Here is a 27,932-nt window from a genome sequence, read left to right on the forward strand (position 1 = left end):
CTTAGGTTGTTTCCAACTCCTTGCTATTGTGAACAAAGCTGCAATAAACATGGGTGTGCATATATCTGCTTGGATGTCAGCTATGGTCTCTTCGGGGTATATTCCCAGAATTGCTGGGTCAACATACTTGATACTCTTAATATTCTCCCACTGCTCATGTGGTCTTTGCTCATTATTGTTCAAGGCTTCAAACCAGTTCCTGAGATGCATTTTAACTTTCAGTGGGATAAACTCAAGGTCAAATTTTGGTTTTTGTGGGTTTGCTTTCGTTTTCTTTAACTTCAGTTTGAACTTGCATATGAGTAGTTGGTGACCACAGTCAACACGTTTTCTAGTTTTAACTTATTGACAAATTATTGAAATCTTCCATGTTCTTATCTATCTCAGAGATAAACTGATATGTGGAATATTTCCCATTGTTATTCTGTGTGTTTTTAAGTTTAGTGCTCTTATTAAGTATCTATGACAGTTGCTGCTTAACTTATTTTTGTACAATGTAACCCATGTTGAGATTAATGAATCTTTGCTCGAATTGTATTGTTCAAGTGCATTCATTGTGCTGAATACTTCTTGTGTGCTTGACTGATTGTTTCTGGTGCCTTATGTTAGTTTAATGAGTGAGTGTTTTCACCAGGGTCCTCATTCTCTTTCATTGTCGTATATTGCACCGAGTCTGTAATGACCCTGTCTGAAATCGTTTGTCATTTCAGTGACAGTTAAGAATCCTCTTTTTGGACAAGTTCTGTTTCTTTTCTTTTCTTAGATAATGAACTCATTAATAAGCTCCTTTCTTTATTCTTTTTGTACATTCCAGAAAGGAGAGGGACATTTTGAGGAAATTTAGATTTCACTTTTCCTTTTCAGTGTTGCCATAATAAATTAAGATGACAATCATTAAATTAAAGAAAATGTACTAAGCAAAATCAAACACAATATTTATTTCTTCCTCCCCTGTCTTTTTCCCTTTTTCCCATTTAAACTGTCAACATCTGAAGGAAGGGGAAGATGCAGACATGTAAACTGATGGACCTGGATTATAGATTTAGGGTCTAGTCCCTTTGCAATTTATGAGAAGATATACTGGTGATTTGGAGTAAGGCACCTCCTGTTAAAAAGAATTCTTTTCTTTAGAATATATACCATTTGTCTACTGGAATAAAAATGCTTGTTTTGCTTAAGAAATCTATACAAAAGATCAGATTTTAAGAATGTCCTAATTATTGTTGCTATCTGCTATAAACTTGATTCTGACTACTAGTTATCCCGTGTGACAGAACTGCTTCCTATGGTGGTGGCCTGGTGGTAAGAAGTTGGGCTGTCAACTGTAAGGTGCATGGTTCAAATCTACCATCTGCTCCACAGGAGAAAGATGGGCAGTCTCATCCCATGCAATTTAAAGCCTTTGAAAAATCCACTAAAAGGTCAGCGATGAGTCTGTTCCAACTCAATGGTACACAACAGTCTTCATGGAAATAGAAAGAAATTCATCAACACCCTGTGTTAGGTCGATGACACCTTACATGTTGAAAGTGAAGAGGAACTTGAAGTACATACTGAAGAAAATCACCATAAAGAAAATAAAAATCCTTACAACTGTACAACATCATGATAAATAGAGAAAAGATTGAAGTTGTCAAGGATTTTGTTTTATTTGGTTCCATAAACAATCTCCATGGAAGGCAGTAATCAAGAAATCAAGAGATATATTCCGGTGGGCAAATCCACTGTTAAGGATTCCTTTCAAATGCTAAAATGCAAGGATGTCAGTTTAAGGACTAAGGTGTACCTGATGGCAATCATGTTGTTGTTATTGTTGATTGCCTTCAAGTCAAGTACGACTCATAGTGACCCTATGAACAAAAGACAAAATTAATAGAGTTTCTGGAGGAAATTTTCAATTACTGCCTCTCATGTGCTAGTTGGACAATGAATAAGGAATTGATGCATTTGAACTATGATGTTGGAAAAGAAGCATGACTATACCATAGACTGCCAGAAGAGATAACAATTGAAGAAAGAAATAGACAGCTATCTAAAAGAATAAATAGAAATAGACACCACAATAGAGGTGGGAGATTTTAATACACTGCTCTCACCAAAGGATCGGTCAACTCAAAAGAAATTTAACAAAGATGCAGAAGACTTAAACTATGTATTCAGCCAACCCAACCTTGTGGAACAAATTTGTTTTGGAAGAAATGAAACTAAGGTACACCTTAAAGGCAAAAATGGTGAAACTTCATCTCTCGTACTTTGGGCTTGTCAGGGGGTTTTGTCTTTGGAAAGGCCCATCATGCTTCCAGAAGTAAGGGGTCATTGAAGTACAGGAGGACCCTGATGAGATGTGTTAACATAATTACAGCAACAGTGAGCTGAAGCACAATGGAAGGAAGAGATGAGATTGGGCAAAGTTTAGATCTGTTGTGCATAGGCTCATTAAGAGTTGGAGTTGATTCAACGGCGTCTAACAACAATGTCAATGGGGTAATAGACGTGAAGTCATCTTAGAAAAAGGCAGGATGGGAAGTTGGCATAAGTAAGAAGCGACTGTTACCAGTGTTTTAAGACACATTTTTGAGATAATATTTTCCAACCTGACTTGACACCATCATCACCACTACCAATTTCTTTCCCCTTTAACTTCTTAGGATAATAAAAATCTTTGGTCTATCTGACTTTGACTGAAATAGGACAAAGATCAATTATCTCCCCACATGTTCTACTGCCTCAGAGTTTGAGGATAAGAAATAGTTCCATCTTCACTTCTATGTGTATGGCATGGCATGTTTTCTTTCTAACCTATTCACATCTCCATGAAGGCTGACAAATCTCTCTGAGCATCTCTTTATATAATAATTCCATTTCACATCTGGATAGTACTTCATATTTTTTCATGACACTTTCACATATAAGCAGTGGACTCTAAATAAATTGTAGTGTCACATGAAATCAGTTGTACCCTCTGGAAATAGTCTACCGATCCAAATGGAGTCTAACTTGACTCTACTTTCCAAAGAAAATAAATCAAGTAAAGACAGAGTGATAGCCACACTGGCAGTGTCACTTTTTTAGTCATTGATGTTCAAATTGATGGCTCAAATTGCATCAGAAGAGTTTTCTTGTTATTTAACTAAACATTAACAGGTAAGATAGGCTCACTGCTTATAAACATTGGGCAAAGGCTTTGCATTTGAAATTGCTGTTTATATTTGCAAGAACTCTATTATCTTTGATGCCATTGGTACTAAGATATGTTAATGCACACGTGTTCATATAACAAGAAAAATGGTATGCTTTTAGAGTTATGTCTCAAGTGTCCTGTGTAAAATATAAGACTCATTATATTTATATATTCAGTGCATAACTGTATTTTAATGGTTAAATAGTGTGTGTTTTTAGAAGAGCACTAATAAAACAGAATATACACTTCTACAGCTAGGGTTGTTAGATATAATATTTAATGTCCAATTAAATTTGAATTTCATGTAAACATTTTCAGTGGAAAGCATTTAGCCTATATCATCAATATTATATTTTTTGGTTCAGATCTACCACTTGTCTGTCAGTGTGCTGCACTGTGGTAGCTTGTGGGTTACTGTGATGCTAGAAGTTACAACATCAATATTTTAAACAGCAGTGGAATCAACCATGATAGAGTTCAGACTAAAATCGGCTAGGAGAAAGGACGTTCTGACCTTCTGAAAACAAAACAAAACAAAATAAAATAAAACCCAAAGACAAACCAGTGAACAAACTAGGCCATAAAAATGTTCTGAGCAGTAAGAACATTGATAGAGTTCAGAAGATGAACCTCTCGGGTTGGAAGGCACTAAAAATATAACTTGGGAAGAGCTACCGCCTCAAAGTCGAGCTAATCTAAACGATTTGGATGGAATAAACCTTCAGGCTCTTAATTTCCTGACCCAGCATGGCATAAAATGAAGATGAAATAGTTGCAAAAATGCATTAATAATAAAAAAATGTGTGGTGTGTGTTATGACCATGTTGTTGTTGTTGTTATGTGCCATCGAGTCGCTTGCGACTCATAGTGACCCTATGTATAACAGCCCTAAACCCTGCTCTATCCTGTGCCAATCTCACTGCCTCTGACACATCCATCCCGATTACCCCAGTCCCTGAATCAATCTACCTCATAGAGGGTCTTCCCCTCCTGCGCTGTCCCTCCACTCTGCCCAGCATGATGTCCCTCTCCAAAGACCTGTCTCTCCTTACAACACGTCCAGAGTATGTCAGGCGAATCCCTAGAATCCTTGCCTCCAAGGAGCAGCCTGGTTTAACCCTCTCTAGGGTGAATCTATTTGTTTTCTTCGCAGTCCATGGTACATTCAGTACTCTTCTCCAGCACCACAGCTCAAAGGTGTCAATTCTCCTTCTATCCTCCCTAGTCATTGTCCAACTCTCTGATGCATAACAAGTGATTGCAAAAACCATGGCCTGTATCAGGCGCACCTTAGTCTCCAGAGAGACACCGTTGCTCTTGAGTACTTTAGAGAGGTCCCTAACCGCAGACTTTCCCATCGCAATACGTTTTTTTATTTCCTGGCTACTGGTGCCAAGAGTGTTGACCGTGGAGCCGAGCAAACTGAAGCTGTGAACAATCTCAATCTCTTCACCATCCATCCTGATGCTACAAATGAAATTAATAAATAATGACATGAAATACATAAAGGTCGATATCCTAGTCACTGGGTGAAATAGACTAATTAGTATTGGCCATGAAAAAAAATCATATGGTCTGTGCCAGAAATGGCACAACAAAGAGGCATCATATATTTATTAAAAAAAAAGAACATCTCAAGGTTGACCCTGAAGTACATAAACACTGTCAGTGATAAGGTCATATCCATATGCCTCCAAGAAAGACTGATTAATGTGGCTCATTAAAATTTATGCACCATTCACTAATGCCAAATATGAAGAAATTAGAGATTTTACAAAAGTCTGCATTCTGAAATTGATAATTAATGGTGACTGGAGCGTGGAAGTTGCAAACAAAGAAAAACTGGTAATTGCGAAATAGGACTTTAATGATCCAAAAGATGTGGGAACACGTTTAATTTTTCAGCACCAGCAACCTGCTTATAAAAAAACACCTTTTCTCAGCTACGTAAATGGAAAGTATGCACGTGGAGAGATGGAAGTATGAAACAGTATGTGACAGATGGAAGGTAGAAAAATGAATCAACTGCATCTGTGGAAAGAAGAGATGGAAAAGTGTACTGTCATCTATCAGAACAAGGTCAAGGGCCAAATGTGAAACAGACCATCACTGCTCATATTCAAGTTCAAGTTGAAGCAGAAGAGAATGAAACCTTTTCCAGGAGAGCCAAAGTATAGCCTTGAGTACGTCTTATCCAAATTTAGAAACCATCTCAAGAATAGATATGACACACTGAAAACTCATGATTGAAGTCTCGACAATTTGTGGATTGACATGAAGAAAAGACTGAAATGGATGTTAAAAAAAAAAGATTCTGAAACTTTCTCTTAAAGAGAAATATATAAGATATAGTAAATGGAAGAAATTATATTTTTTTACTTGTTTATTTACAAAATTCTAATACAAATTCAAACAAATTCTTTCAATTTCCCTCCCCCTCCCCCTCCCCCATCAAATTGTACAACCCAATGATTAATCCCTTCTTCCCCCTGCACGTCCATATGCCTCTGCTTCCAGCCTCTCCCACCCCTCCCGGATCCTTATACTCATTCTACAATAATGGTTTTATACAATATTTATCCTTGTGGGACTTAGTTCACGCAGCATAATGCTCTCCAGTCCCTCCCAAGTTAGGTAATAATTTACAAAATTATTGCCCCTACATGCTACATAGTATTCCATTGTGTGAATGTACCATAATTTTCTTAATCCATTTGTTTGTGGTTGGACATTTGGGCTGTTTCCATGTTCTTGCAATGGTGAATAATGCTGTTATGAACATTATGTATATATCTCAGTTTGTGCCTCAGTTCTCTTATTCTCAGGGTATATTCCAAGTAGTGGAATAGTTGGTCATATGGTATTTCTATGTTCAGCTTTTTGAGGAAGCACCAAAATGCCTTCCAGAATGATTGCACCAGGAAGAAATTATTAAGTAAGAGAGCTGACCAGAAGATTTGAAAGAGCAACTCAAGAAAACAAAATAAATTATTAGAATGAAATAGGTAAAGATTTGGAGCTACAAAATTAAAAAGGGAAGGAGACACTTGATATTACTCAAGGTGAAAGAATTGGAAAAATTTCAAGCCTTAAGTTGCAGTATGCACTGATTCTACGGGCAAAATATTGACAAATAGGAAACATAAAAGAAGACAGAGGGAGGGAGCTCTGGTGGCCTAGTGGTAATAGAAGATAGAGGGAACATGCAGAGTCCCTATGCCAAAAAGAATGATTCAACATCCAACCCTTTCAGGAGACTGTATGTAATCAAGAACAGATGATACTGAAGGAAGATGCCCAAGCTGCATTGAAAGCAATGGGGTGGGGGGAGCAAGGCTCCAGGAATTGTTGAAATACCGTTGGAAATGTTTCAGCAAGCTGATGCAGAGCTGGAAAAGCTCAGTAACCCTATGCCAAAAAAAACGTGGAAGACAGCTACCTGGTAAACATATAGAAAGAGATCCATATTTGTGCAGAGATAGCTTCTCCAGTAGAATGTGGACAACATCAAACAATACAATAAATATCATGCATAAACAACATTTTAATGAAGTTATTGTTGGCCCGTGCCATCAAGTCAACTGTTTCTCAAGTGACTCTGAACAACAGATCGAGCCTTCCCCTGTGTTATCCTCACTGTCCGTATCCTCGAACCCATTGCTACTGTCACTGTGACTATGGTCTTTCCTTCTCTGAACCTCCCCTTTCCAAGCATGATGTCCTTTCCCAAAGACTAGGCCCTCCTAACAACATGCCCAAGATATACGAGATGAAGCTTCACCATCCTTGTCTCTGCTGTTACAGTAGGACATGACCAGGGAACTGGCAGAAATTGAAACTGGATTCACAAAAAGGACGTGGAGTGAGGAATATTGGTGCTGCTGATAGATTGATCAGAAAGCAGAGAATCCCAGAAAGATACTCTCCTGTGTTTCATTGGCTTTACAAAAGCATCTGACTGTATGGATCACATCAAATTATGGATAATATTGTGAAGAATGGGAAATACTAATTGGACTTAATTGTACTTTCGTGGAATCATTACAGAGACCACGAAGTCATCTGATCAACACAAGGGAGTGTTGCATGGTTTTTATTCAGGAAAGATGTATGTCAAAGTTGTATCTTTGCACAATACTTACTCAGTCTATATGTTGAGAAAATAATCTTGACAAACTGTACTCTATGAAGAAGAATGCAGCATGAAGGTTGGAGCAAGATTTATTAACAACCTGTAATATGCAAATGATGCAACCTGGCTTGATGAAAATAAAGATTTGAAATTCTTACTAATGAAGCTTAAAGACTATAAGCTTCAGTGTAGAGTACAGCTCCTCACCATGAAACAAAAAATCTTCACATCTGAATTGTAAGCAGGACCATGATAAACATAGAAAAGTTTGAAGTTTTAAAGAATGTAATTTTACTTGGGATTGAAGCGCAGTTTCTTGGATCCATAGTCAACACCCAGTGGGCTGGGAAGCAGGAAATCAAAAGAAGTGTTGCATTGGGAAACTCGGCTACCAAGGACCTCTTTAAAATGCTAAAGACCCAGGATATAATTTTAAAGACTAAGGTGTACCTTAACCAAGTCCTAATATCTTTAGTTGCTTCTGGTAGGCCATGAAAAGGATTCAAGAAGATAGGCCTTTGAATCATGGTGTTAGCAAAAGATAAACCACAGAATGAAGAGGAAGAATGAAGAGGAATGTGACATCAGGATTGGAGGGAGACTCATCAATAACCTGTGTTATGTAGATGGTACAACCTTGCTTGCTGAACATGAGGAGGACTTGAAGCACTTGTTGCAGAAGATCAAAGAAAACAGCCTTTAATATGGATTACATCTCAACATCAAGAAAACCAAGATTTTTCCCATGGGACCCCTAGGCAACATCATGATGGATGAAGAAGAGATTGAAACTGCCAATAACTTTATCTTACTTGGGTCCACAATTAATAGCAGCCAGGAAATCAGGATATGTATTATTATATGGAGAAAGTCTGCAGTTAGGGACCCCCTCAAATTATTGAGGAGTAATGATGTCAGTTTGAGGACTAAGGTGCCTCTGATTCAGGCCATGGTCTTTCTGACCACTTGCTATGCATCTGAGAGCTGGACAGTGAATGAGGATGGCAGAAGAAGAATTGATTCCTCTGAGCTGTGGTGTTCAAGCAGAGCAACGTGGACTACCAAAAGAACGAACAAGTGTGTCTTGGAGAGAGTGCAGCCAGCGTGCTCTTTTTAGGCAAGGATGATGAGGCTTCGTCTCACATACTTCGGGCTTATTGCTAGGAGGGGCTATTCCTTGGAGAGGGACTTGGTGCTCAGAAAGGCAGAGGGTCAGCGGAGAAGAGGACGGCCTTTGACTGGGTGGATTGATTTCGAAATGGACTCTAATGTGTCGGGAAGTGTGAGAATGGAACACCATTCAGATCTCTTGTTCACGGGGTCACTATGGGCTGTACTTGACTCAATGACACCTAACAACAACAACAACAACAACATCACAAGAAATAACCCAATTATCTTGGATGAAGTGCAACCAGAATGCTCTTTAGAAGTGAGGATGAAAACTCTTTGTATCAGAAACTAACCCAACTTTCAAATACATGAAACAATTAAAAATATCAGGACTTGAGGGAGGTGCACCTTAGTCTTTAAACTGATGCCATTGCTCTTAATTATAAACATTGCCTATGTCAACTGAATAAGGCATCAGAGAAAAAAGATCAAGATAAAATGCCCATGTGGACTTTTACCAGCTCACTGAACACAACCCAATTCATTGGCATGGAGTCTGACCCAACTCTTAGCTGATCCTCCCTCCAGCAAGTGTTCAGAGGTTGCAAATCACATAGGAGGAGATTGCCCATCTTTTACCTGAAGAGCAGCTTCAGTAATTTCTTTCAGAAAATGTACCAAACCTGGTATCGCCCCTGGGTTCCCCCAGCTGACCTGAACAATGTTCATTCTCATCAGCACAACTGTGACTATATTTTTATTCACTTCTCAGTAACATTTCACTCATCTACAGCAATCATATCTAAACAGATACACACAGATATACATACAGACACACAGACGTATGACTTCTGAGAAGCAGAATTGACAGGACAACACTACTAGAGATGATTTAATGCTTTATACAAATCATCAGGATAATAGAGCATAAATGCGTCCCAGCCCTCATATGTGGTAGTTATTGACATACAGGTTTAATTATGTCCCCTAAGATATGAGTTTATCCTCATGAGTTCAGACAGCATTTGCATCATTTTTTTTCATGGATCATCTCAAGCAGATGATTTTTATCCTCTAAAATTTACACTTTAAAAAGGTTTCCATTAACAACCCTAAGTGAGCCTTCTTTTTCTTTTTTTTTTAAGGCAGTCTAGGGAGATGAAAGTTTGATAGCCAATACCCGAGAACTTAAGTGTCTTTTTATTAGACAAGGGATTAATATATTGCAGTGGGCTGCAAAAATTCCCCTTCCTGTCTTTACCCAGGGAAGCAAACAGTATTGGGTGAATAGAAGGATCTTGTCTTCAAACATGTCCCAAATGTCCTCAAAGTTCTTTGATTATTAATTTCTAACAGTTATGAGGACAGTATTTTCTTTTATGATGTCTCCAAGCACGACTTCCAAGATGCTACATCATTATGGTGTCAATTAGATACTTTTTTTTTTCTATGATAGTTTGTTTCTCTCCAAGGTAATTTCTTCACCAATTTCACGTTCAGATGCATCTGCCTCAGTCCCTGGTGTTTCTCTGTTAGTTGTGTATGTAAACTCCTAGCTGTCCTGTAGATCTGGATCTTGCAGGGCAGAGAAGAACAGCCCCACAAGGCTTTCATCTTTTTCCCTTTAAAGCAGTTGGTGGACTTGAACTACCAACCTTTCAGCTAACAGCCCAGTTCTTATCTCACTACATAATCAGGGCTCCTTATACATTAACCAGTACTTAGGAAAGGAGTTCTGGTGGTCCCATGGTAAGGAATTGTGCTGCCAACCCATAGGCACACGGTTTGAATCCACCAGCAAAGACGAATAGTCTCTTCTTGTCCAATTTACAGCCTCTCCAATCCAGCCTAGAGGGTCACCTATGACCCGATAGTACATAAAAAACAACAACAGTTCTTGTGAAATCCCAGCTGTCAAGTTTTCTAATTTCATCTCGTGTAGTAATTACTAACGTTGCAATGCTGTGTTTACCTGTGTCTTGCTTATATTAGTGACAGTGAAAGTATTAGACAAGTTTGGATAGCAGATGATATGCAAGCATTTGAACTTGACATAAAAAAGGTTTGATGGAATGTAGAATGGTCAACTGTAAGTTGTTTGCTGCTGTTGTTGGTTGCCTTCAAGTCAAGCATGACTCATAGCGATCCTATGAACAAAAGGCCTGAAACCCCTCGACAATTATCGACATTCATCAAAGTCCACAGAGTTTCCAGAGGCGTGTTGTTTAGGAAGTGGATGCCACTCATGCTTCCAAGTAAATTATTTAGACTAAGGAAAAAACAAACAAACAAAACACCACAACACCCCAAACGAAACTATCTGTATATGTACCTGCACATAACTGAATCCAAAAGATTGCTTAAACTGACTTGATTTACTGAGAAAAACTGGATAAATTGTGTATACTGCACTGAAACAGATGAGGGAGAGAATAATTTAAAAGAAATGTATGATAGGGTATTATGGTTATCACAAGAGTCCACAATTAAGGTTGCATAGTGGAATGTACTTGGGGCGGTGGGAGGGGTGCGGCGGGATTGTGGATCAGGGAGGAAGTGTTTCTTTTACTTTTGAAAGAGAGGAGGGGAGCTCTGGTGGCCTAGTGGAAAGGAGCTGCAACTACAATCCCAGAGGCGCACGGTTCGAATCCACCAGATGCTCTGCCGGGGGAAGGAGGAACAATCTCCTCCTGTAGCAGTCAGATCTGATTTGATGGTACACTCACACAAAAATAATAAAATAAAAAACAAAACAAAACAAAATAAAAAAGATGCGCGAACTGGGGGAGGGGAGAGGGCTGAGCGGGGAGAGAAGTGCAGCAGTGAATGAATGGAAATCCAAAATCTCTGTAAATGTTTATTAAAATTATTTAAAAAAATAAAATAAAATCTAAAAAAATAAAGGACACGTGGAAAAAATGTGGAAGTATAAAAACAAGAAGAAATGCTGCTTTCGGATGGAATGTGGGTCTGAGACGGTTCTGAAATCCAGACTCCTGTGCTGATGAGACGCAGAGGACCTGGTTTTGTTCTACCAGGAATACCCTGTTTCTTTTGCTGCACCTTACTGACAGCACTTGACATTCCAGCCTCTGAGAGGGTTATGGGCACAAGGTGGATTTCAACTCTATTATATAAATGAAGTATGTGGAAGGGAGGTGGGACCCGAGACCTTTCAGAGTATGTGGCTTTAATAGAGGCTTTGGGTGTAAGAGAGAGAGTGCAGAGAGAGCAAAGAGCAGAACATTGAACGTGTGATGGAAGGAAGGAAGCCCTGATTGTTATTGCCTGGAATCTGAGAAAGGAAGACACCACCCTTTTAAAAAAATTTTTTAATTTTAATAAACATTTACAGAGATTTTGAATTTCCATTCATTCATTGCTGCACTTTTCTCCCTGTCCATCCCTCCCCACCAGTTCGCTCCTCTCTTTGAAAAGAAAAAGAAAAAAAATTTCCTTCATTGGTATATAATTCCTCCATCTTCCCCACCCCTGCACACTAAGTACTCTTCTCTATGCAACCTTAATTCTGGATTCCTGTGCTAACCATAATACTCAGTCACATATCACCTCTAATCTGTTCTTTCCCTCATCTGTTTCAGTGCAGTATACATCATTTATCCAGTGTTTTCTCAGTCTCACCCCAACCCTGATGTCAGACCCATTCTACAACAGTGGCACCACGCAGTATTTGTCCCTTTGTGACTGAGATATTACACTCAGCATAATGTCCTCCAGGGTCACCGATTTTGAATAATATTGCATGAGTTCCTTGTTTTTCAGTACAGCATAGTATTCCATTGTATGAATGTACCACAGCTTCTCTATCCATTCGTTTGTTGATGAGGAGACCACCTTTTCTAATGCTTCAAATCTACCTCTAAGAGTCGCCATTTTATTCAATCTGTGTCATTTGTTGGAAAGAAGGTCCCCGATTTATATAAAATCATTGCATTATTGCATCATTTGAACATGACTGGAGCATTCACATCTTGGAATGATGTGGAAGATTCCTGAGTCTCTATTGTTTTCCATGCTGAATGAATAAGTGAGAATCATTTGCAGTTAGCAATTTAACCGTTCATATATCTGAGAGAAACTAGGGGTGAGATTTTAAAAATATCTGCTTCTTCTCTTTGTCTTAACTTGTTCTCATTAACAATATGTTTACTGGTTTGGCCCTTTGTAAAGCAGAGGTCCTTTTTGGATAAAATACAATATAGTACATTTTCGAAGAGTTATTGTTGGTAAGAGCCTTCAAGTCGAGTACAACCTTTAGCAACCTTATGAAGAACAGATTCTGAACCCTACCCTATCCTGTGCCATCCTCCATTGCTGAAATCACCATGTCAATCCATCTCGTTAGAGATCTTCCTCTCTTTGGCTGACCCTCCATTTTCCCACATATGCTGTCTCTTTCCAAGGAATGGCCTCACCTAGCTACATGTCCAAAGTATGAAAATGAAGCTTCATGATCCTTGTCTCCAAAGAGCACTCTGCTTGTCCTGTCTCCAAGAAATAGCTGTTTGTTCTTTTGGCAGGCCAGGAGATAATCGGTACTCTTCTCAAAGGCATCAATTCTTCTTCTGTCATGCTTATTCATTGTTCATCTCTGTAATGTGTAGCAGGTGATGGAGAAGATGATGGCCTCAGTCAGGCACACCTTAGTCTTCAATCTGACATCATTGCTCTTCAGCACTTTGGAGAAGTCCCTGACAGTGGACTTGCACAATGCAATATGTGTCCTAATTTCCTGACTGCTGGTACCAAAGGTGTTGATTGTTAATCCAAGCAGGATATAATCATTGACAGCTTCAATACTTTCTCCATCTATCATAATGCTGACTGATGGTCCCAACTTTTACCATTCTTACCTCAGAGAAGCATCCTGGTTGTACATCCTCCAAGACAGACTTATTTGCTCTTCTTACAGTGCATGGGATATTCAATACCCTTCTCCTGTGCCACAATCCAAATGCATCCATCCTTCTCCTGTGATCCTTGTTCATTGTCCAGCTTTCAGTTGCATGGGAAGCCATTGAAAAGACTGTGGCTCAGACTAGGCACACCTTAATCTTTATGTTGTTGTTAAGTGTCATAGATGACTCATAGCCACCCTATGAATGAAAGACCTGAACGTTCATATAACTTGCATCGTTTCTCTAAGTTTATACAGTTTTAGGAGGCATGCTATTTCAGAAGTGGATGCCACTCCCACTTCCATGCCTCTTTTAATCGGGGAACTCCACCAAACACTGTCCACCATGGGTAACCATTATCAAATTTGACACATGAGTGTTACAGTGTTCAGCATCACATCAACCATGCGTTATCTCTGTACAGCCAATTGGCAGACTAGTGCTAAACTTATACTATACTTACACTAGTGCTATACTTACTTTTATACTATTCTTAGAAGACTGTTTGACCAAAAACAATTAAAACGAGGCCTGAGGGCCACAGATTAAATTCACCCACCGTTGGCTTGGTAGTGCCACTTTCTATCCACTAGGACAACAGAGCTCTCTCTATGGCTCATAGCAATTCTGTAAACAACAGATCTAATCCTTGTCCTATCCTACACCATCCCCACGAACCAAGACACCCTGAAGCCAAGACACGCTCAAGCCGTTGCTATAGTCATCATATCAATCCATCGTGTTGAGGACCTTCTTTTTTTCTCTGCCTTTCCACTTCTCTCAGCGTGATATAATTTCCCAAGGACTGGAACCTTAAACTGTTGTTTGTTGTTGTTAAATACCATTGAGTCATAGACAGCTCATAGGGACCCTATGCACGCAAGACCCAAACACTTGTCAAACTTTCATCATTTCTCTAAGTTCATAGAGTTTCTGGAGGCAAGCTATTTTGAAAGTCAATGCCACTTAAAATCTTTAAAATATGATTTATTAATCTGACATCATTATTTGATGGTGGAGGTCAGCAGTTTGAATCTACCCAGCATCTTCATTGGACAAAAGTCTGAAAGTGTTCTGTAAAGATTCCAGGCCAAAAAACCTTTTGTTGTCAAGTCACTCTTTTTTTTTGTTTTTTTATTATTTTGCATGTGTGTACCGTCAAATCAGATCTGACTGGTACAGGAGGAGATTGACCCTCCTCCAGCAGAGCATCAGGTGGATTTGAACTGCATACTTCTGGGATTGCAGTACAGCTTCTTGCTACTAGGCCACCAGAGCTGCCTTGTCAAGTCACTTCTGCTACATGGTAGCCCTACATTGACTTTACAACACTGCAGATCCAAAGAAGAGCAGGCAGCTTCACCTTTTATCCCCACAAAACCGCTGGTGGGTGGGCACCCCAGTTAACAGCCCAACCCATAAGTTACTATGTTATCAAGCTTGGGAAACCTTGGAAGCTCTCTTCTGTCACAAGGAGTCCCTGTGAGTCAAATTGTCCTGATAACACACACTAGCAACAACATGGGCTGTACCCAACTGTGCTTATTGTCTATCTGCCCTCGGGAGACTTCAGAGCTATTTTGAACATGTTTACGTGGGGTGTGGTCAAGAGTTTCAAGTAGTTTGGGTGGGTGTAGTGGGGAATTACTTACAGAAGAGCCTGAGGAAGTGCTTCTGTCTACTGCATTTTCTCACAGTGGAAGTCTGCCCTGTAGTTAGGGAAGGCTGGTGACATAGTCCATCTGGAATTATGCTGTTAACTCAAGGATCCTGCCTTTTTGGCGGTTCAAATCCACCAGTATTTCTGAGGGAGAAAGATGAGCACTGGAACGTTAGCTAGGACTTGGTTCTGATGTGATGGCAATGGGATCGAGATGGTTTCTTTGTTTTAAACTCAATCATATACAGCAAGGTAGCTCTGGTGGCCTAGTGGTAAAAAGCTGTACTGCAATCACAAAGGCCTGTGGTTCAAATCCATCCTCTGCTCTGCAAAAGGATGGGCAATCTCCTCCCCTGTGATTTAATGCCTCTGAAAACCTGCTGGAGGGTCAGCTATGAGTTGGCTCTGAATCAGCAGCACACAACAACATAGGCAACTTGACTTAGTGGTAAAGAGTTGCATTACCAACCCAAAGGCACATGGTTCAAATCCACCAACCGCTCTGCAGGAGAAATATGGGCAACCAACCTCTTCCCATGGAATTAGCTTCCTCTGAAAGCCTGCTAGAGGGTCAGCTGTAAATCGGTTCTGACTTGAGGGTACAATAACGACAACTACAGCATGAAGGTTGGGTGTACTCTTGGTGGTGACTTACTCTCCTTTGCTCAGAATCTATCAGTGTCCTTATTTTCATTCAGCCCCGAGGTCCTGAAGAGCGAGCCCTATGGGGAGAAGGCTGATGTCTGGGCGGCTGGCTGCATCCTTTACCAGATGGCGACGCTGAATCCTCCTTTCTACAGCACCAACATGCTCTCCTTGGCCACTAAGGTCAGTCACGCTGGGAGCGCTGGACCCTGGTGTTGCTAAGGATCCCTCTCCTCTTCTGAAACAGAATATTTTTGGTTTTAAAAAGAAAAAACACCAAGAAAAGCAGACACTGTACATGACTCCATTTTTTTTTCTTCTTTCATATAGATATACACGTATGCATATATGGATGTGTGCACATATATTTATATATCTATGTGTGTATGTATGTAAAGCATGTGCTATGGCATATTTTTGTTCTAATTATCTTTATGTATCAAAGAAAAATATAAGAACCAACCAGAAGTATAAAATTATTTTTTTAATTTATTATTTTAGTGTGTGTGTGTGTGTGTGTGTGTGTGTGTGTGTGTGTGTACCGTCAAATCATATTTGACTGGTACAGGAGGAGATGGTTCCTCCTTCTCCAGCAAAGTATCTGGTGGATTTGAACCACACACCTCTGGGATTGCAGTGCAGCTTCTTGCCACTAGGCCACCAGAGCTCGCCTAAAATTATTTTTTATGTAATTATTTATAATTGTGGTTTGGCCAAAGCCTTACATAGTATGTTACCTAACTCATTTGTTATGAAATCAGGATTAACTTTAATTTGTTGTTGTTTTGTACTGTTGGCCTGGAACTGACCCATCGCTGACCTTCTGGTGGGTTTTCTGAGGCAGGAAGTCAGACAGGAGATTGTCCATCTTTTTTCTGCAGAGCAGCTGGTGGCATTGAACTGTGTGCCTTTGGGATTGCAGTGAAGCTTCTTGTCACTAGGCCACCAGAGCTCCCTAACTTTCAGTTAGCTGGGAGAATAGATTTCTGTGTTCAAGAACTGTTTGGCCAGTATTAAATTTTCATACAATTGGAGTGTTGGGCTCTTGGGTGTTTTGTTTGTTTGTTTGTTTGTTTTGTTTTTAAATTAAAATTGTGCATGAAGGTCTTTTGCTTAATTGCTAACGTCCCTGTTGTGGCCACGCAATGTCCCCTTTCCCCCCTTCATTCTGGCCTGTTTGTTTTACAGATTGTGGAGGCAGTGTATGACCCTGTGCCAGAAGGCATCTACTCTGAGAAAGTGACCGAAACCATCAGCAGGTAATAATGAGTCTTACACAGGATCACCTAGAAACACCTTGTCTCTACAGGGAGTCACTAAGTTTATGGATAAACTCAGGAACAATGAGGAAGAGTCTTTCCAATAACCTCAAATTACAAAAAAAAGTCATCTCTGCCTATCAAGCTGAGCCCAATCTTTATGGTCCTTGGATTATAGACATCCAAGATGTGCGCTCTGCTTTGGTGAGAGCCAGTGGGAATGCTTGGTTGTGAAGGAGTGTGGGGTGAAGGAGTGCCTCATGGAGTGCCATTGTTTTCCATTTTGTTTTAGCCCTTGGGCCTAGCGTTGTTATATTTTGGAGGATCATACAGCACTCTTCTGTGAGTTTGCCATACTGAGGTAGTCTGGGGTTGCTGTGATACTGAGCCTTGTGCCTTTTGGGTGTTAAATGTCATAACGGTTGTCCATGGTTGACAGTGTTGGGCGGAGCTCCTAGTTTAAGACAGGTTTGGAAGCAGAAGTGGCATCTAATTTCTACACCACATGCCTATTGAAACTCTATGAACTTGGAGGAGAAATGAGGATAGTTATAGAAAGACTTCAGGTCTTTTGTTCGTAGAGTTGCTATGAGTTGTCATTGACTCGACGGCAATCAACAACAACAACAACAACAACAACAACAACAGATTTACCTTAGATCGACTGTCTTTTACGTATCTTCCCAATTCTTGTTTTTAAATTAAGTTTTCAATTGTCATTTTAACAAAAGTTTACAGAAAAGTTAGATTTTCATTCATTTTTGCACATTTTACCCCTTCTTCCTCTCTTCCCCCTCCCCAAGCTGACTTTTCTTCCCCCTAGTTTATTTACAAAATTCTAATACAAATTCAAACACATTCTTTCAATTTCCCTCAACCTCCACCCATCAGATTGTGCAACCCCATGATTAAAATCCCCCTCCCCCTGCATATCCACATCCCTCTGCTTCCAGCCTCTCCCACCCCTCCTGGATCCTTATACTCATTCTACAGTAATGGCTTTATACAATATTTATCCTTGTGGACTTAGTTAGTTCACTCAGTATAATGCTCTCCAGTCCCTCCCAAGTTAGGTAATAATTTACAAAGTTATTGCTCCTGTGTGCTGCATAATATTCCATTGTGTGAATGCACTGTAATTTACACATCCTCCCAATTCTTTTAAACTTTCTTTGTATCTGTCTTAATTATCTAGGACTCAGCAAAAACACTGTAAGGAGGGTATCTTAAAACCAGAAATTTATACCAGGGAGGGAGTCTTTCTTTTACTTTTGAAAGAGAGGAGAGAACGGGGGGGCTGGTAGAGAAGTGCAGCAATGAATGAATGGAAATCCAAATTCTCTGTAAATGTTCATTAAAATTATTAAAAAAAAACAAAACAAAAATTTATTTTCTCACAATTCAGAAACCACAGGTCTGTATTTAAGGCATTTGAGGTATGGCTCCGCTCTCTCCTCTTTTCGGTCTGGCGAAAGATCTTTCTTTACTCCAGCTTTTATAGCTCTGGTGACACATGGTTCTTTGAGGATCATCCCTGGGTATCCGTCTCTCCCTTCAGTATTTCTCCTTGTGTCTAAATGTTTCTTTTTATAATTCAGAAGTGATTATGTATAGGATACAGTGAACACTGATATGACCTCTTTAACATGATATGTTGTTGTGCACCGTCCGTAGATGACCCTCCAGAGGGTTTTCAGAGGCAGGAAGTCACGTGGGAGGAGATTGCTTGTCCTCTCGCAGAGCAGGTGGTGGATTCAAACTGTGCACCTTTGGGATTGCAGTGCAGCTATTCCCAAGCAAATTTACATTCTCAAACAAGGAAGGGTAGGGAATAAGATTCTGATTCATGTTTTGGCAGAAACATAATTTAATCTCACCAGCATCTGACCCAAGATTTAGGAGAAAGACATGGCAGTCTGCTTCCGTAAAATTTACCTCCTTGGAATGCCAAGGGGTCGCTGTGACAGTGGGTTCTTTTAAAATAGAAAAACTATGCTTCTTTCTCTTTACTTTCTTCTCTCAGCCCTTTATCAGTAATAGGTACTTCTCGTGTATTTGTAGAATTTTATGTAGTCTCTTTCCTTGTATGGTGCAATATTATTGTTATTGTTGTTGTTGTTGTTATGTGCTGTTGAGTCACCTGTGACCCATAGCGACCCTACCTTCAGCAGCTCTGAACCTTGCCCTGTCCTGAGCCAGTCTCACTGACTCTGACACACCAACCCGCATTGCCCCAGTTACTGTGTCAATCAGTCTCGTCTGAGGTCTTCCTCTCCTGTGCTGTCCCTCCAGTCTTCAGAGCATGATGTCCTTCTCCAAGAACCGGTCCCTCCTGGCCACATGTATGTGAGATGGAGCTTCAAAATTCTAGCCTCCAAGAAGAAACTTGGTTTTACCCTCTCCAAGACAAACATATTTGTTTTCTTGGTGGTCAATACTATCATATAAGCTCTTTACTCAGGCCCAGAACTCTATATGCCCTCAAGTCATTTGACTCAGCAACTCTGAAGAGAGAATGGAATTGCCCCATAGGCTTCTGATATTGTCAGGCTTATGGGAGCAGATTGTCACGTATTTCTCCTGCCAAGTGGCTGTGAAGTTCCAATCACTGACCTTTTGATTATTAGCAGAACCCTTTAACCACTGTCCTACCAAGGCTCGTTAGCATAAAACCCCAGACTCCACTTCCTTGGACTCAACTCCCACTCATAATGACACCTTCCTGTCACCAACTGGTCAACCAGCATCCAAGCCTCTAACCACTGCCCCACCACACAAAGGCAGTCTTCGCACACAGAGGCAGCGTTAAGAGAATCACTAAGATGCCCAGGCTCTGGAGAGAGGCCAGGCTGGAAAAGCAACTTGACGTCTCATTTTCTGCTTCTTCATCCCATAAAATGAGGACAGGGAATAAAATGAGGTAGGAAGGGGAATTGTACTGCCACCCCAAAGGCAGGTGCTTTGAATTTATGAGCTGCTCCTTGGGAGAAGTAGAGGCCATCTCCTGTCAGGTGATTCACAGCCTCTGAAAACCCACAGGACGGCCAGCTCTGCGTCTGTTCTGACTTGGAGGCAGTGGGCTGTAAGACCTACATCACTGGGCTGATATGATGATTATACAAAGTAATGAATGTAAATAGCTCCGCACAGTGCTTTGGCAAATGGTAAATATTTGAGAAATGTTCGCAGTTACCATTGTTAGTTTTATGGGAAATGAGCTGAAACTCTTTAAATCGTCTAAATTCCCCACGTGCTGGATCATGCCCACTGCTAATGAAGCCAGACAAATGTATATCAACTCCTCTTCTCCTCGGGATCTGTTCCCGCTTCTGCTATTTGTTTTATGGAAAACGCCTGAATCCAAAATGTCAAGATAAAAAGTTGCGCATTTACTCATCTCATTTTCTTCTTTATGACGTTGTTTGGAAGTAACAAAGAAGAAGGGAGGGGTGGAGCAGAGGAAAAGAGACAGAGACGTTGTTCTGACTTTTAAATCTGGAGAAACAGGACCGTAATTCACTTCAGGGACCCCGATGATCATGCTGGATGGGATTTGTTGTCTCGTGAGAGAGTCAGAGGGGACGCTCTGGTGATGTGGACGGGAGCAAGTTGTGCTCCTGAGGCAAAGGCTGCATTTCTCCTGCAGTTCAAACCTGTGTTTGGTTCCTCTGGAGAAAAGTAGGCTGCCTCCTCTCATTACAGTTTACAGCCTCAGAAGCTCCGTGGAGGGTCACTGTGAGTCACATCTCCCAGACAATGACCTTGAGATTCTGTTTGTTTTGTTTTTGCAAAGGGGTCATGTATACCAGCAGCCTAGTAAAGCCAGCAGGAGGATCAGTGGGTCTAATCCCCACCCTCCCACTCACCCTCCGTGTGGCCCCGAGCATCTTCTTTCACTGGCCTGACCCTCCTCCTCTCATTTCTGTGCTGTGAGTTGTAGTAGTAACTACTTCATGAACTTGTTTGGAAGCTTAAATAAAAGAATAATACTGTCCACATAATTTAATACCCAACACATAGAAAATAGGTCATTGAACATTGCCTTTTGTTGTTTCTATTTTACCTACAAGATTAAATAGATAAATGATGATAATGTGATTAAAGATGATAAAAAATGAGAGATTATCTAGATGGCTGTTTGGGGCAAGTTTCTCTGAAGAAAGGACACGGAAGGCAGGGTATGAACAATGAATGGGAATCTCAAATAGTAGAGAGAAGAAAAAAACAACACGTGCCAGAGAGTTATGTCTGTGGAAGTTTTCCCAAAGGAAAGTGTTGGGGAATTTGAAGAAATGAAAGAAAGGGAGCATGTAGTATGCAAAATAAGGCAGAGAAGAGCCAGCCAATTAGGGGATCGGGGGGAGCAGATGGAGGCCTGGTCCACCAGGCCTACCAGGTCTTAGAGGCCTGGTTGAAGTTTATGCTAAGGATAGTATAAAAGCAAATGAAGGCCCTTCATAGGGTGCAAGCAGAACTCCATGCCATTCTGGCGGCCTCTTCTTTGAGGAGGAAGCTCTTTCTCAGTCTCATTTTGGTTCATTTCCAGCACAAGTGGCTCACTTTCCAGCACTGTGCCCAACAGTGATCTTTTACTCTCCATAGAGTTTTTGAAGTCCTGCTTCTTAGTCTAGAGCTTTACTGAGATCTGTCCACCGTGGACTACTTTGCTGGTACTTGAAATACCAGCAGCAACACTTCCAACAACACAGCAACATGCAAGTCACTACAGTACAGGAAATTAATATTCCCTTGGTGGGTAACATTTAGAAAAGTGAGACTTCCAGACCCTTGATTGTGCTCATGTAAAACCCAACATAAAGTCAGGGAAAGTGTGCATGAGGTTTGCATCCTTTCTTTGTACCTATTCAGTCTGTATGCTGAGTAAATCTTTCTAGAACATGGATTGTATGAAGAAGAATGTGGCATCAGGATTAGAAGAAGACTTTTAAACAACTTGCAATATACAGATGACATGACCTTGCTTGTAGAGAGTAAAGAGGACTTGAAGTACTTTCTGCAGAAGATCATAGACTGCAGCCTATGACTGTTTCATTTTAGTTGGATCAACACTCCTGGTAGCATCAGTCAAGAAATTCAAAATATGTTTCATTGGGGAAACCTGCTTTCAAGGTTGGCACCAGGGTTCTAATGAGCAATGAAGTCAGGTTTGAGACTAAGGTGCACCCAATCCATAGTATCTTCAGTTTCTTCCTATGCATCTGAAAGTTGGACAATGAATATGGATGAATAAGAACACTCTGGTGGCCTAGTTGGTACGAAGTTGTTGCAGCCAACCCAAAGGCAGGTGGTGTGAATCCACCAGCTACCCCTCAGAAGAAAGATGGACAGTCTTCTTACATAAGATTTACAGCCTCTGAAAACTTTCTGGAGGATCAGCTATGAATCAGTTCAACAAGACTGAGTTATTAGTCTTAGTCCTTTGGACGTCATCAGACAACAAGAGGAATACTGTAAGGTTTCCAGTAGGCTGAGACTTAGTGAATATTTTCTTTTTAACAAATATCATGGGAAATAGACAGAAGGGGACTCAAAGTTGGAGGAAGAAGAGTTCCAGATTTCCCAGAAAGATGACAATGGCTTTGACTGAAAGGATAATGGAAAGAAATGGGTTGAAACTATAGATACAATGGTTAAGATGGTGGAAAAAAAAAAAGAAGTTTTGCTCCTTGGAAAAAGTGAGGTGACCAAATATTATAGGCATTAGATTGATTAGTTTCTGAAACTTCCGCTCCAAGTGTGTGTAAGTTATGAGGAAGCAGACTTTGACTTAGTGTTTAGAGGTGTGTGTCATAATTAGAGTCATCTACAGTGAAGGATTGGTGGATGATCTATCAACAATCTGTGTTATGCAGATGACACAACTTTGCTCGCTGAAACTGAGGAGGACCTCATGCACTTACTGCAGAGGGTCAAGGATTGCAGCCTTCAGTATAGACTGAGGCTCAGTGTCAAGAAGACAAAAATTCTCACCACCGGACCAATCAGTAGCATCAGGATGGATGGCGAAGAGATTGAGAGTGTTCACAGCTTCAGTTTGCTCGGCTCCACAGTCAACACTCTTGGCACCAGTAGCCAGGAAATCAAAAAACGTATTGCGATGGGAAAGTCTGCGGTTAGGGACCTCTCTAAAGTACTCAAGGGCAATGGTGCCTCTCTGGAGACTAATGTGCGCCTGATACAGGCCATGGTTTTTGCAATCACTTGTTATGCATCAGAGAGTTGGACAATGACCAAGGAGGATAGAAGGAGAATTGACACCTTTGAGCTGTGGTGGTGGAGAAGAGTATTGAATGTACCATGGACTGCCAAGAAAACAAACAGATCCATCCTAGAGAGGGTTAAACCAGGCTGCTCCTTGGAGGCAAGGATTCTGGGGCTTTGTCTGACATACTTTGGACATGTTGTAAGGAGAGACAGGTCTTTAGAGAGGGACATCATGCTTGGGAGGGTGGAGGGACAGGGCAGGAGGGGAAGACCCTCTATGAGGTGGATTGATTCGGTGACTGGGGTAATCGGGATGGGTGTGTCAGAGGCAATGAGATTGGCACAGGATAGAGCACGGTTTAGGGCTGTTGTACATAGGGTCGCTATGAGTCGCAAACGATTCGACGGCACTTAACAACGACAACAGACAACAACAGTGAAGGAGGCTGCTGGTGGTGTCATACTACCATTATCTCCAGAGTGTGTCCATTGAGTAGCTGGAGGCTCAAACCTGGCAATGACTGTGAGAATGATGTTGAATGGGCCGGTGCGCCCTCATGTAGTACACAGGATCACTGTGAGTGATTCTGAGGACAGACGCAGCAGCACCCAACACGAGCAACAGTTAATGGTTGTCTATTAAGGCCAATCAGATTAAATACTCTCTGAGGATACTTCTATCACAAAAGCATGTTGAGTCCATATGTGAGGACTGACAATTTATTTTACAACTGAGTATAAATTAAGATTTATACAGGAAATGGTTTCTTTACTAGCTGTTCTTTTCATTTGCAGTGTTTCAAGACTGCCAGTTTTCTGGCGTATATTAACAAGTATCCCATGTGTGATTAAAGATAGTATCCTGTCACTCACAACTGTTCAAACATATGCCTCAACCACAAAACCCACAGATTTCCACTGACTTTTCCAGTCTGAAACATGCAGTCAAAATGCATAAATGATAATTATTGAGTAGAATGCAAAAATTGGGAGCAAAGAAAAAAGAATGGTAGTTGAAAAATATGGCTCTCGTGGCAAAAAGTGGGGCTGGAGATAGCCTGGTAGATTTTTATACAACCAGTAATTAATTCATTACAAATATTTTCTTTAAAAAACCGTAAACGAATGGCATCAAGTGTTGTATAAGACATGATGTTGGAGGAAGCACTGATGCCAGGAATGACTTATGTCAGAGTGAGTCAGATAACGCAGATGCCCAAATGGGAGTTTATAAGAAGATCTTAGAATGAGACGCCTCTAAGAATTTGCTGAGAGCAACTACAAACAGTTGGGAGGGGTAACAAAAGAAGATCTAAAGCAGAAGAACAGTTCGAGTCTGGAAAAGCTACAGGGTCAGCGGGAACGTGAACTGCTCTGCAGAGAAAAATTAGAGTGTCTGTTGGATGATTGCTGAGTAGAGATAAATGAACACAAGGAGATGGGAGAAAAATCAGATCTCGAACTCTGTGACCATGATGATGACTGTTCTTGTGAATCAAGCAATAACAAGAGGAGAGTGAATAAAAAGGTGTCATCTAGACAAATGTTTGTGAGAAAATTTTAACCAGTTCAATAACTTTAAATAAACTTTCTTGACTTAAAAAAATAAAAGTAAACCTAAAGAAAGCATAAGAAAAACAGAAAGCGGAGATAACTAGAACATGGAAAAAACAGTTGAATACTTAAATTAATATGTAATTAAAGGTGCTATGTTCTGGGGGGGGATGGAGGAAGTAGAAGTGCTTAATTAAGAAAATAAAGTATGGATAAATGTAAAGTAAAAAAAACCCCAATAAATTAAAAAGAAGTGTAAAACTATAAAAAAACAAAACAAAACCCCCATAAATGGTTACTGTATATGTGTACCTCACCTGATGGACTGCACAGGAATCTGACTGACTACATTCATGGAATGAAATCAGTGAAGAAGCTTAATAAAGCAGTCAAAACCAAGCCAGAGGCTCACTGTAGAGCAGCCCATCAACTATTCATATGTAAATTCCAGTTGAAGGTGAAGGAAACCAAAACAATGGGACACAATGAGAATCAGTATATGAACTTGAGTGTATCCCGACCATCTTAAGAAGATATTTGACACATTGAATCCTGATGACTGAAGACCAGACAATTTGTGAAATAACATGCAAGAACTTTGTCCATAAAGAAAGCAAAAGGTCATTAAAAAGCCAATTATAGAAAGAAAAGACAAAAAAAAGCTCTCAAAAGAGATTTTGAATTTGTACTGGATTCTGTTGTTGTTTCTGCTCTGTGTGTCATCAAGTCAGAACTGACACATTGGGTTTTCAGAGTCAGTAAATCACAGACCCATTCCTCTCCCACAGAGCAAACTGGTGGAATCGAACCCCATGGCTTTGGGATTGCAGTGCAGCTTGTTACCACTAAGGCCACTAAAACAAGGAGCGGTAATGCAAAAATAAGAGAGTTGAACAGATGGGAAAGCTTTCATAGGGAAGCTCGGGAAGACAAAATACTATTTTAAAAACTATACAAAGAGCTGGAGTTACAAAAGGATAACAGCAAATCCTTGGGGAAGGCGTCATGCTAGAAAAGGTGGAGAGCCAGCAAGAGTGAAAGATGCTCAAAAGATGGGTGACACAGTGCTCTGTGGTTGTTGTTACGTACCATCAAGTCAACTCTGAGTACAACAGCTCTGAACCCTGCTATATCCTGAGCCCATTTCGTCTCTGACACACCTATCCCCTTGACCCCAGTCACTGAGTTAATCCATCTCATTGAGGGTCTTCCCCTCTTGCGCTATCCCTCACCCTTCCAAGTATGTTGTCCCTCTCCAAGGACTTGTCCCTCCTTGCAACATGTCCAAAGTATGTCAGACGAAGCTTCAGAATCCTTGCCTCCAAGGAGCAGCCTGATTTCACCTTCTTCAGTACAAGCTTGTTTGTTCTCTTAGCTGTCCATGCGATATTCAATACTATTCTCCAGCACTACAATTCAAAGGCATCAATTCTTTTATAATTCTTAGTCATTGTCCAGCTCTGGTACATACATAGCAAGTAATTGCAAAGTCCATGGCCTGGATCAAGTGCACCTTATTCTCTAGATTGACATAATTGCTCTTCAGTACTCTGGAGAAGTCCCTGACAACAGATTTCCCTCTGCTTTACTCTATAATAATTTTCACTTTTCACACTCTTGTTGGGTGGAGCTTGGTGTGTCTGCATGTCTATTGTATATCATCTTAGCTCTCTACTGTGGTAAACTCATACTGCTCCATGTAGAAATGTCTTTCCTTGTAGAATTTCACATTGGGAGAATAATTTAGCAACTTTGAAGAGTTTGGGACAGACACTGAATTTGTCTGTTGCTCTGCCTAGTACCAGTGTTACTATTTTTACCTTCTAGTACATTGTTAGAGATTATTGCCTGTTTTTTTTTTTTTAAAAGTAAGAAGAACATTTCCTATTATGCACAAAATATTCCAACTGCTTTCTTTCTCTCTCTTTCTCTGCCTGGTTGCATAAACTGTCTGGCGCTTTATTTCAGGGACAATCGTGAGTGATTAGTAAAGTTAATACTTTCAACTAGTTCTAAGGACAAGTACATCTTTGTATTTTTAGCCTATGCATGAGTCTTTTACAAAGAGTACAATTGAATGCCACTTCTTTGTAACTCTTCCCACTGGTCTCTCAGAACACAGAAGGAGAAAAAGTGAGTGGGGTGACCAAAATAGTTCAGATATTTTCTTGGAACAGGGTTTTATTCTCTTTGACTTGTAAAGTGATTGGCAGACAGTCTTTAACATGTGTCATGCTCTATGATTCAGACACTCTTAAGAATTTCTCTGAAAGACCAAAGCAGAGCATTGTGTCACAGCAAAGAGATAATGAGACTGGAACATCTGGTAAATATTCCTGAGTGTCCCCAGATCTGTGACCATGCCTCACAAGGTTGTGAACAGATACATTCTTCAGGTGTTAGACTGGGTCTGCTCATTCATTCACTGACTACCTAAAAGGCTCCAAATTCAACTTCATATGTTAAAGAAGCTGATGCAGCCTTCTCAGGAAGTGATAAACAGAGCATTACAAGAAAGGCAGTACAGTAGTTTTAGGAACTAAAATGTAGTTGGTACAATGAAAGCATATGGAATAGTCAAGAGATGAGCAGATTATGTAGGAACCTGTTAGTCCACCTAAGGACTGATGCAATAGACCAGTACCTGAGACTATTGATTCAAGAAATAATTAGAAGATAGGAGTCACAGGACTTGGTGTTTGTTAAATGTGGGAGGAGATGAGAAGAAATCAAGGTAGAATTTTCTTCTCTTTATATTCACTGAGTTTTTTACAGTGTGCCAGCATTTCTGAAAGGCTGTCATTTAATCATGATAGCAGCATGATGAGACAGCTATTCTGATTCTCCTCATTTTACAGATGGGCTATCTGAGATTTAGAATTTAGGTAACTTGCCCAAGACCTGAGTCAGGATTTAAATCTCGCTATCTGACTGCAGATCCCCCGTGAATAATCCTGATGCTTCCCGGGGGGAGGGGGAGTATTTTCCCGCTGATGACAAATGCAGGACAGGAAGGAAACGTGGGAAATAATGATGTGATTATATGCCTTATGCCAGAAAAACAGAGAACATATTCTCCTTTGCCATCATATCTCCATATATTAACAATATATTTGTTGAATGAATGAATATATATATTAATATGATACATCTGAAGGGCCTGTCAGTGGTTACTCATAGTAAAACATTTTTGTAAGATAATCTTTTGTGGTCTACAGGAGTATAATCTCAAGAAATTACATGC

General features: G+C 40.4%; 1 protein-coding gene across 1 annotated transcript in view; it reads left to right on the top strand.

The window, feature by feature from the left end:
* The window catches only part of NEK10 (NIMA-related kinase 10), a 249,703-nt gene that overhangs the window by 126,940 nt on the left and 94,831 nt on the right, over positions 1–27,932 (top strand). The window contains exons 23-24 of the mRNA XM_006883425.1: positions 15,704–15,833; positions 16,839–16,909. Of these exons, the coding sequence (XP_006883487.1) occupies positions 15,704–15,833; positions 16,839–16,909 (201 nt within the window). The remainder of the gene's footprint in view (positions 1–15,703; positions 15,834–16,838; positions 16,910–27,932) is intronic.

This window comes from Elephantulus edwardii, unplaced genomic scaffold, assembly GCF_000299155.1.
Source record: "Elephantulus edwardii isolate Elephantulus edwardi_28Jun2011 unplaced genomic scaffold, EleEdw1.0 scaffold00027, whole genome shotgun sequence".
NCBI classification, from domain to species: domain Eukaryota; kingdom Metazoa; phylum Chordata; class Mammalia; order Macroscelidea; family Macroscelididae; genus Elephantulus; species Elephantulus edwardii.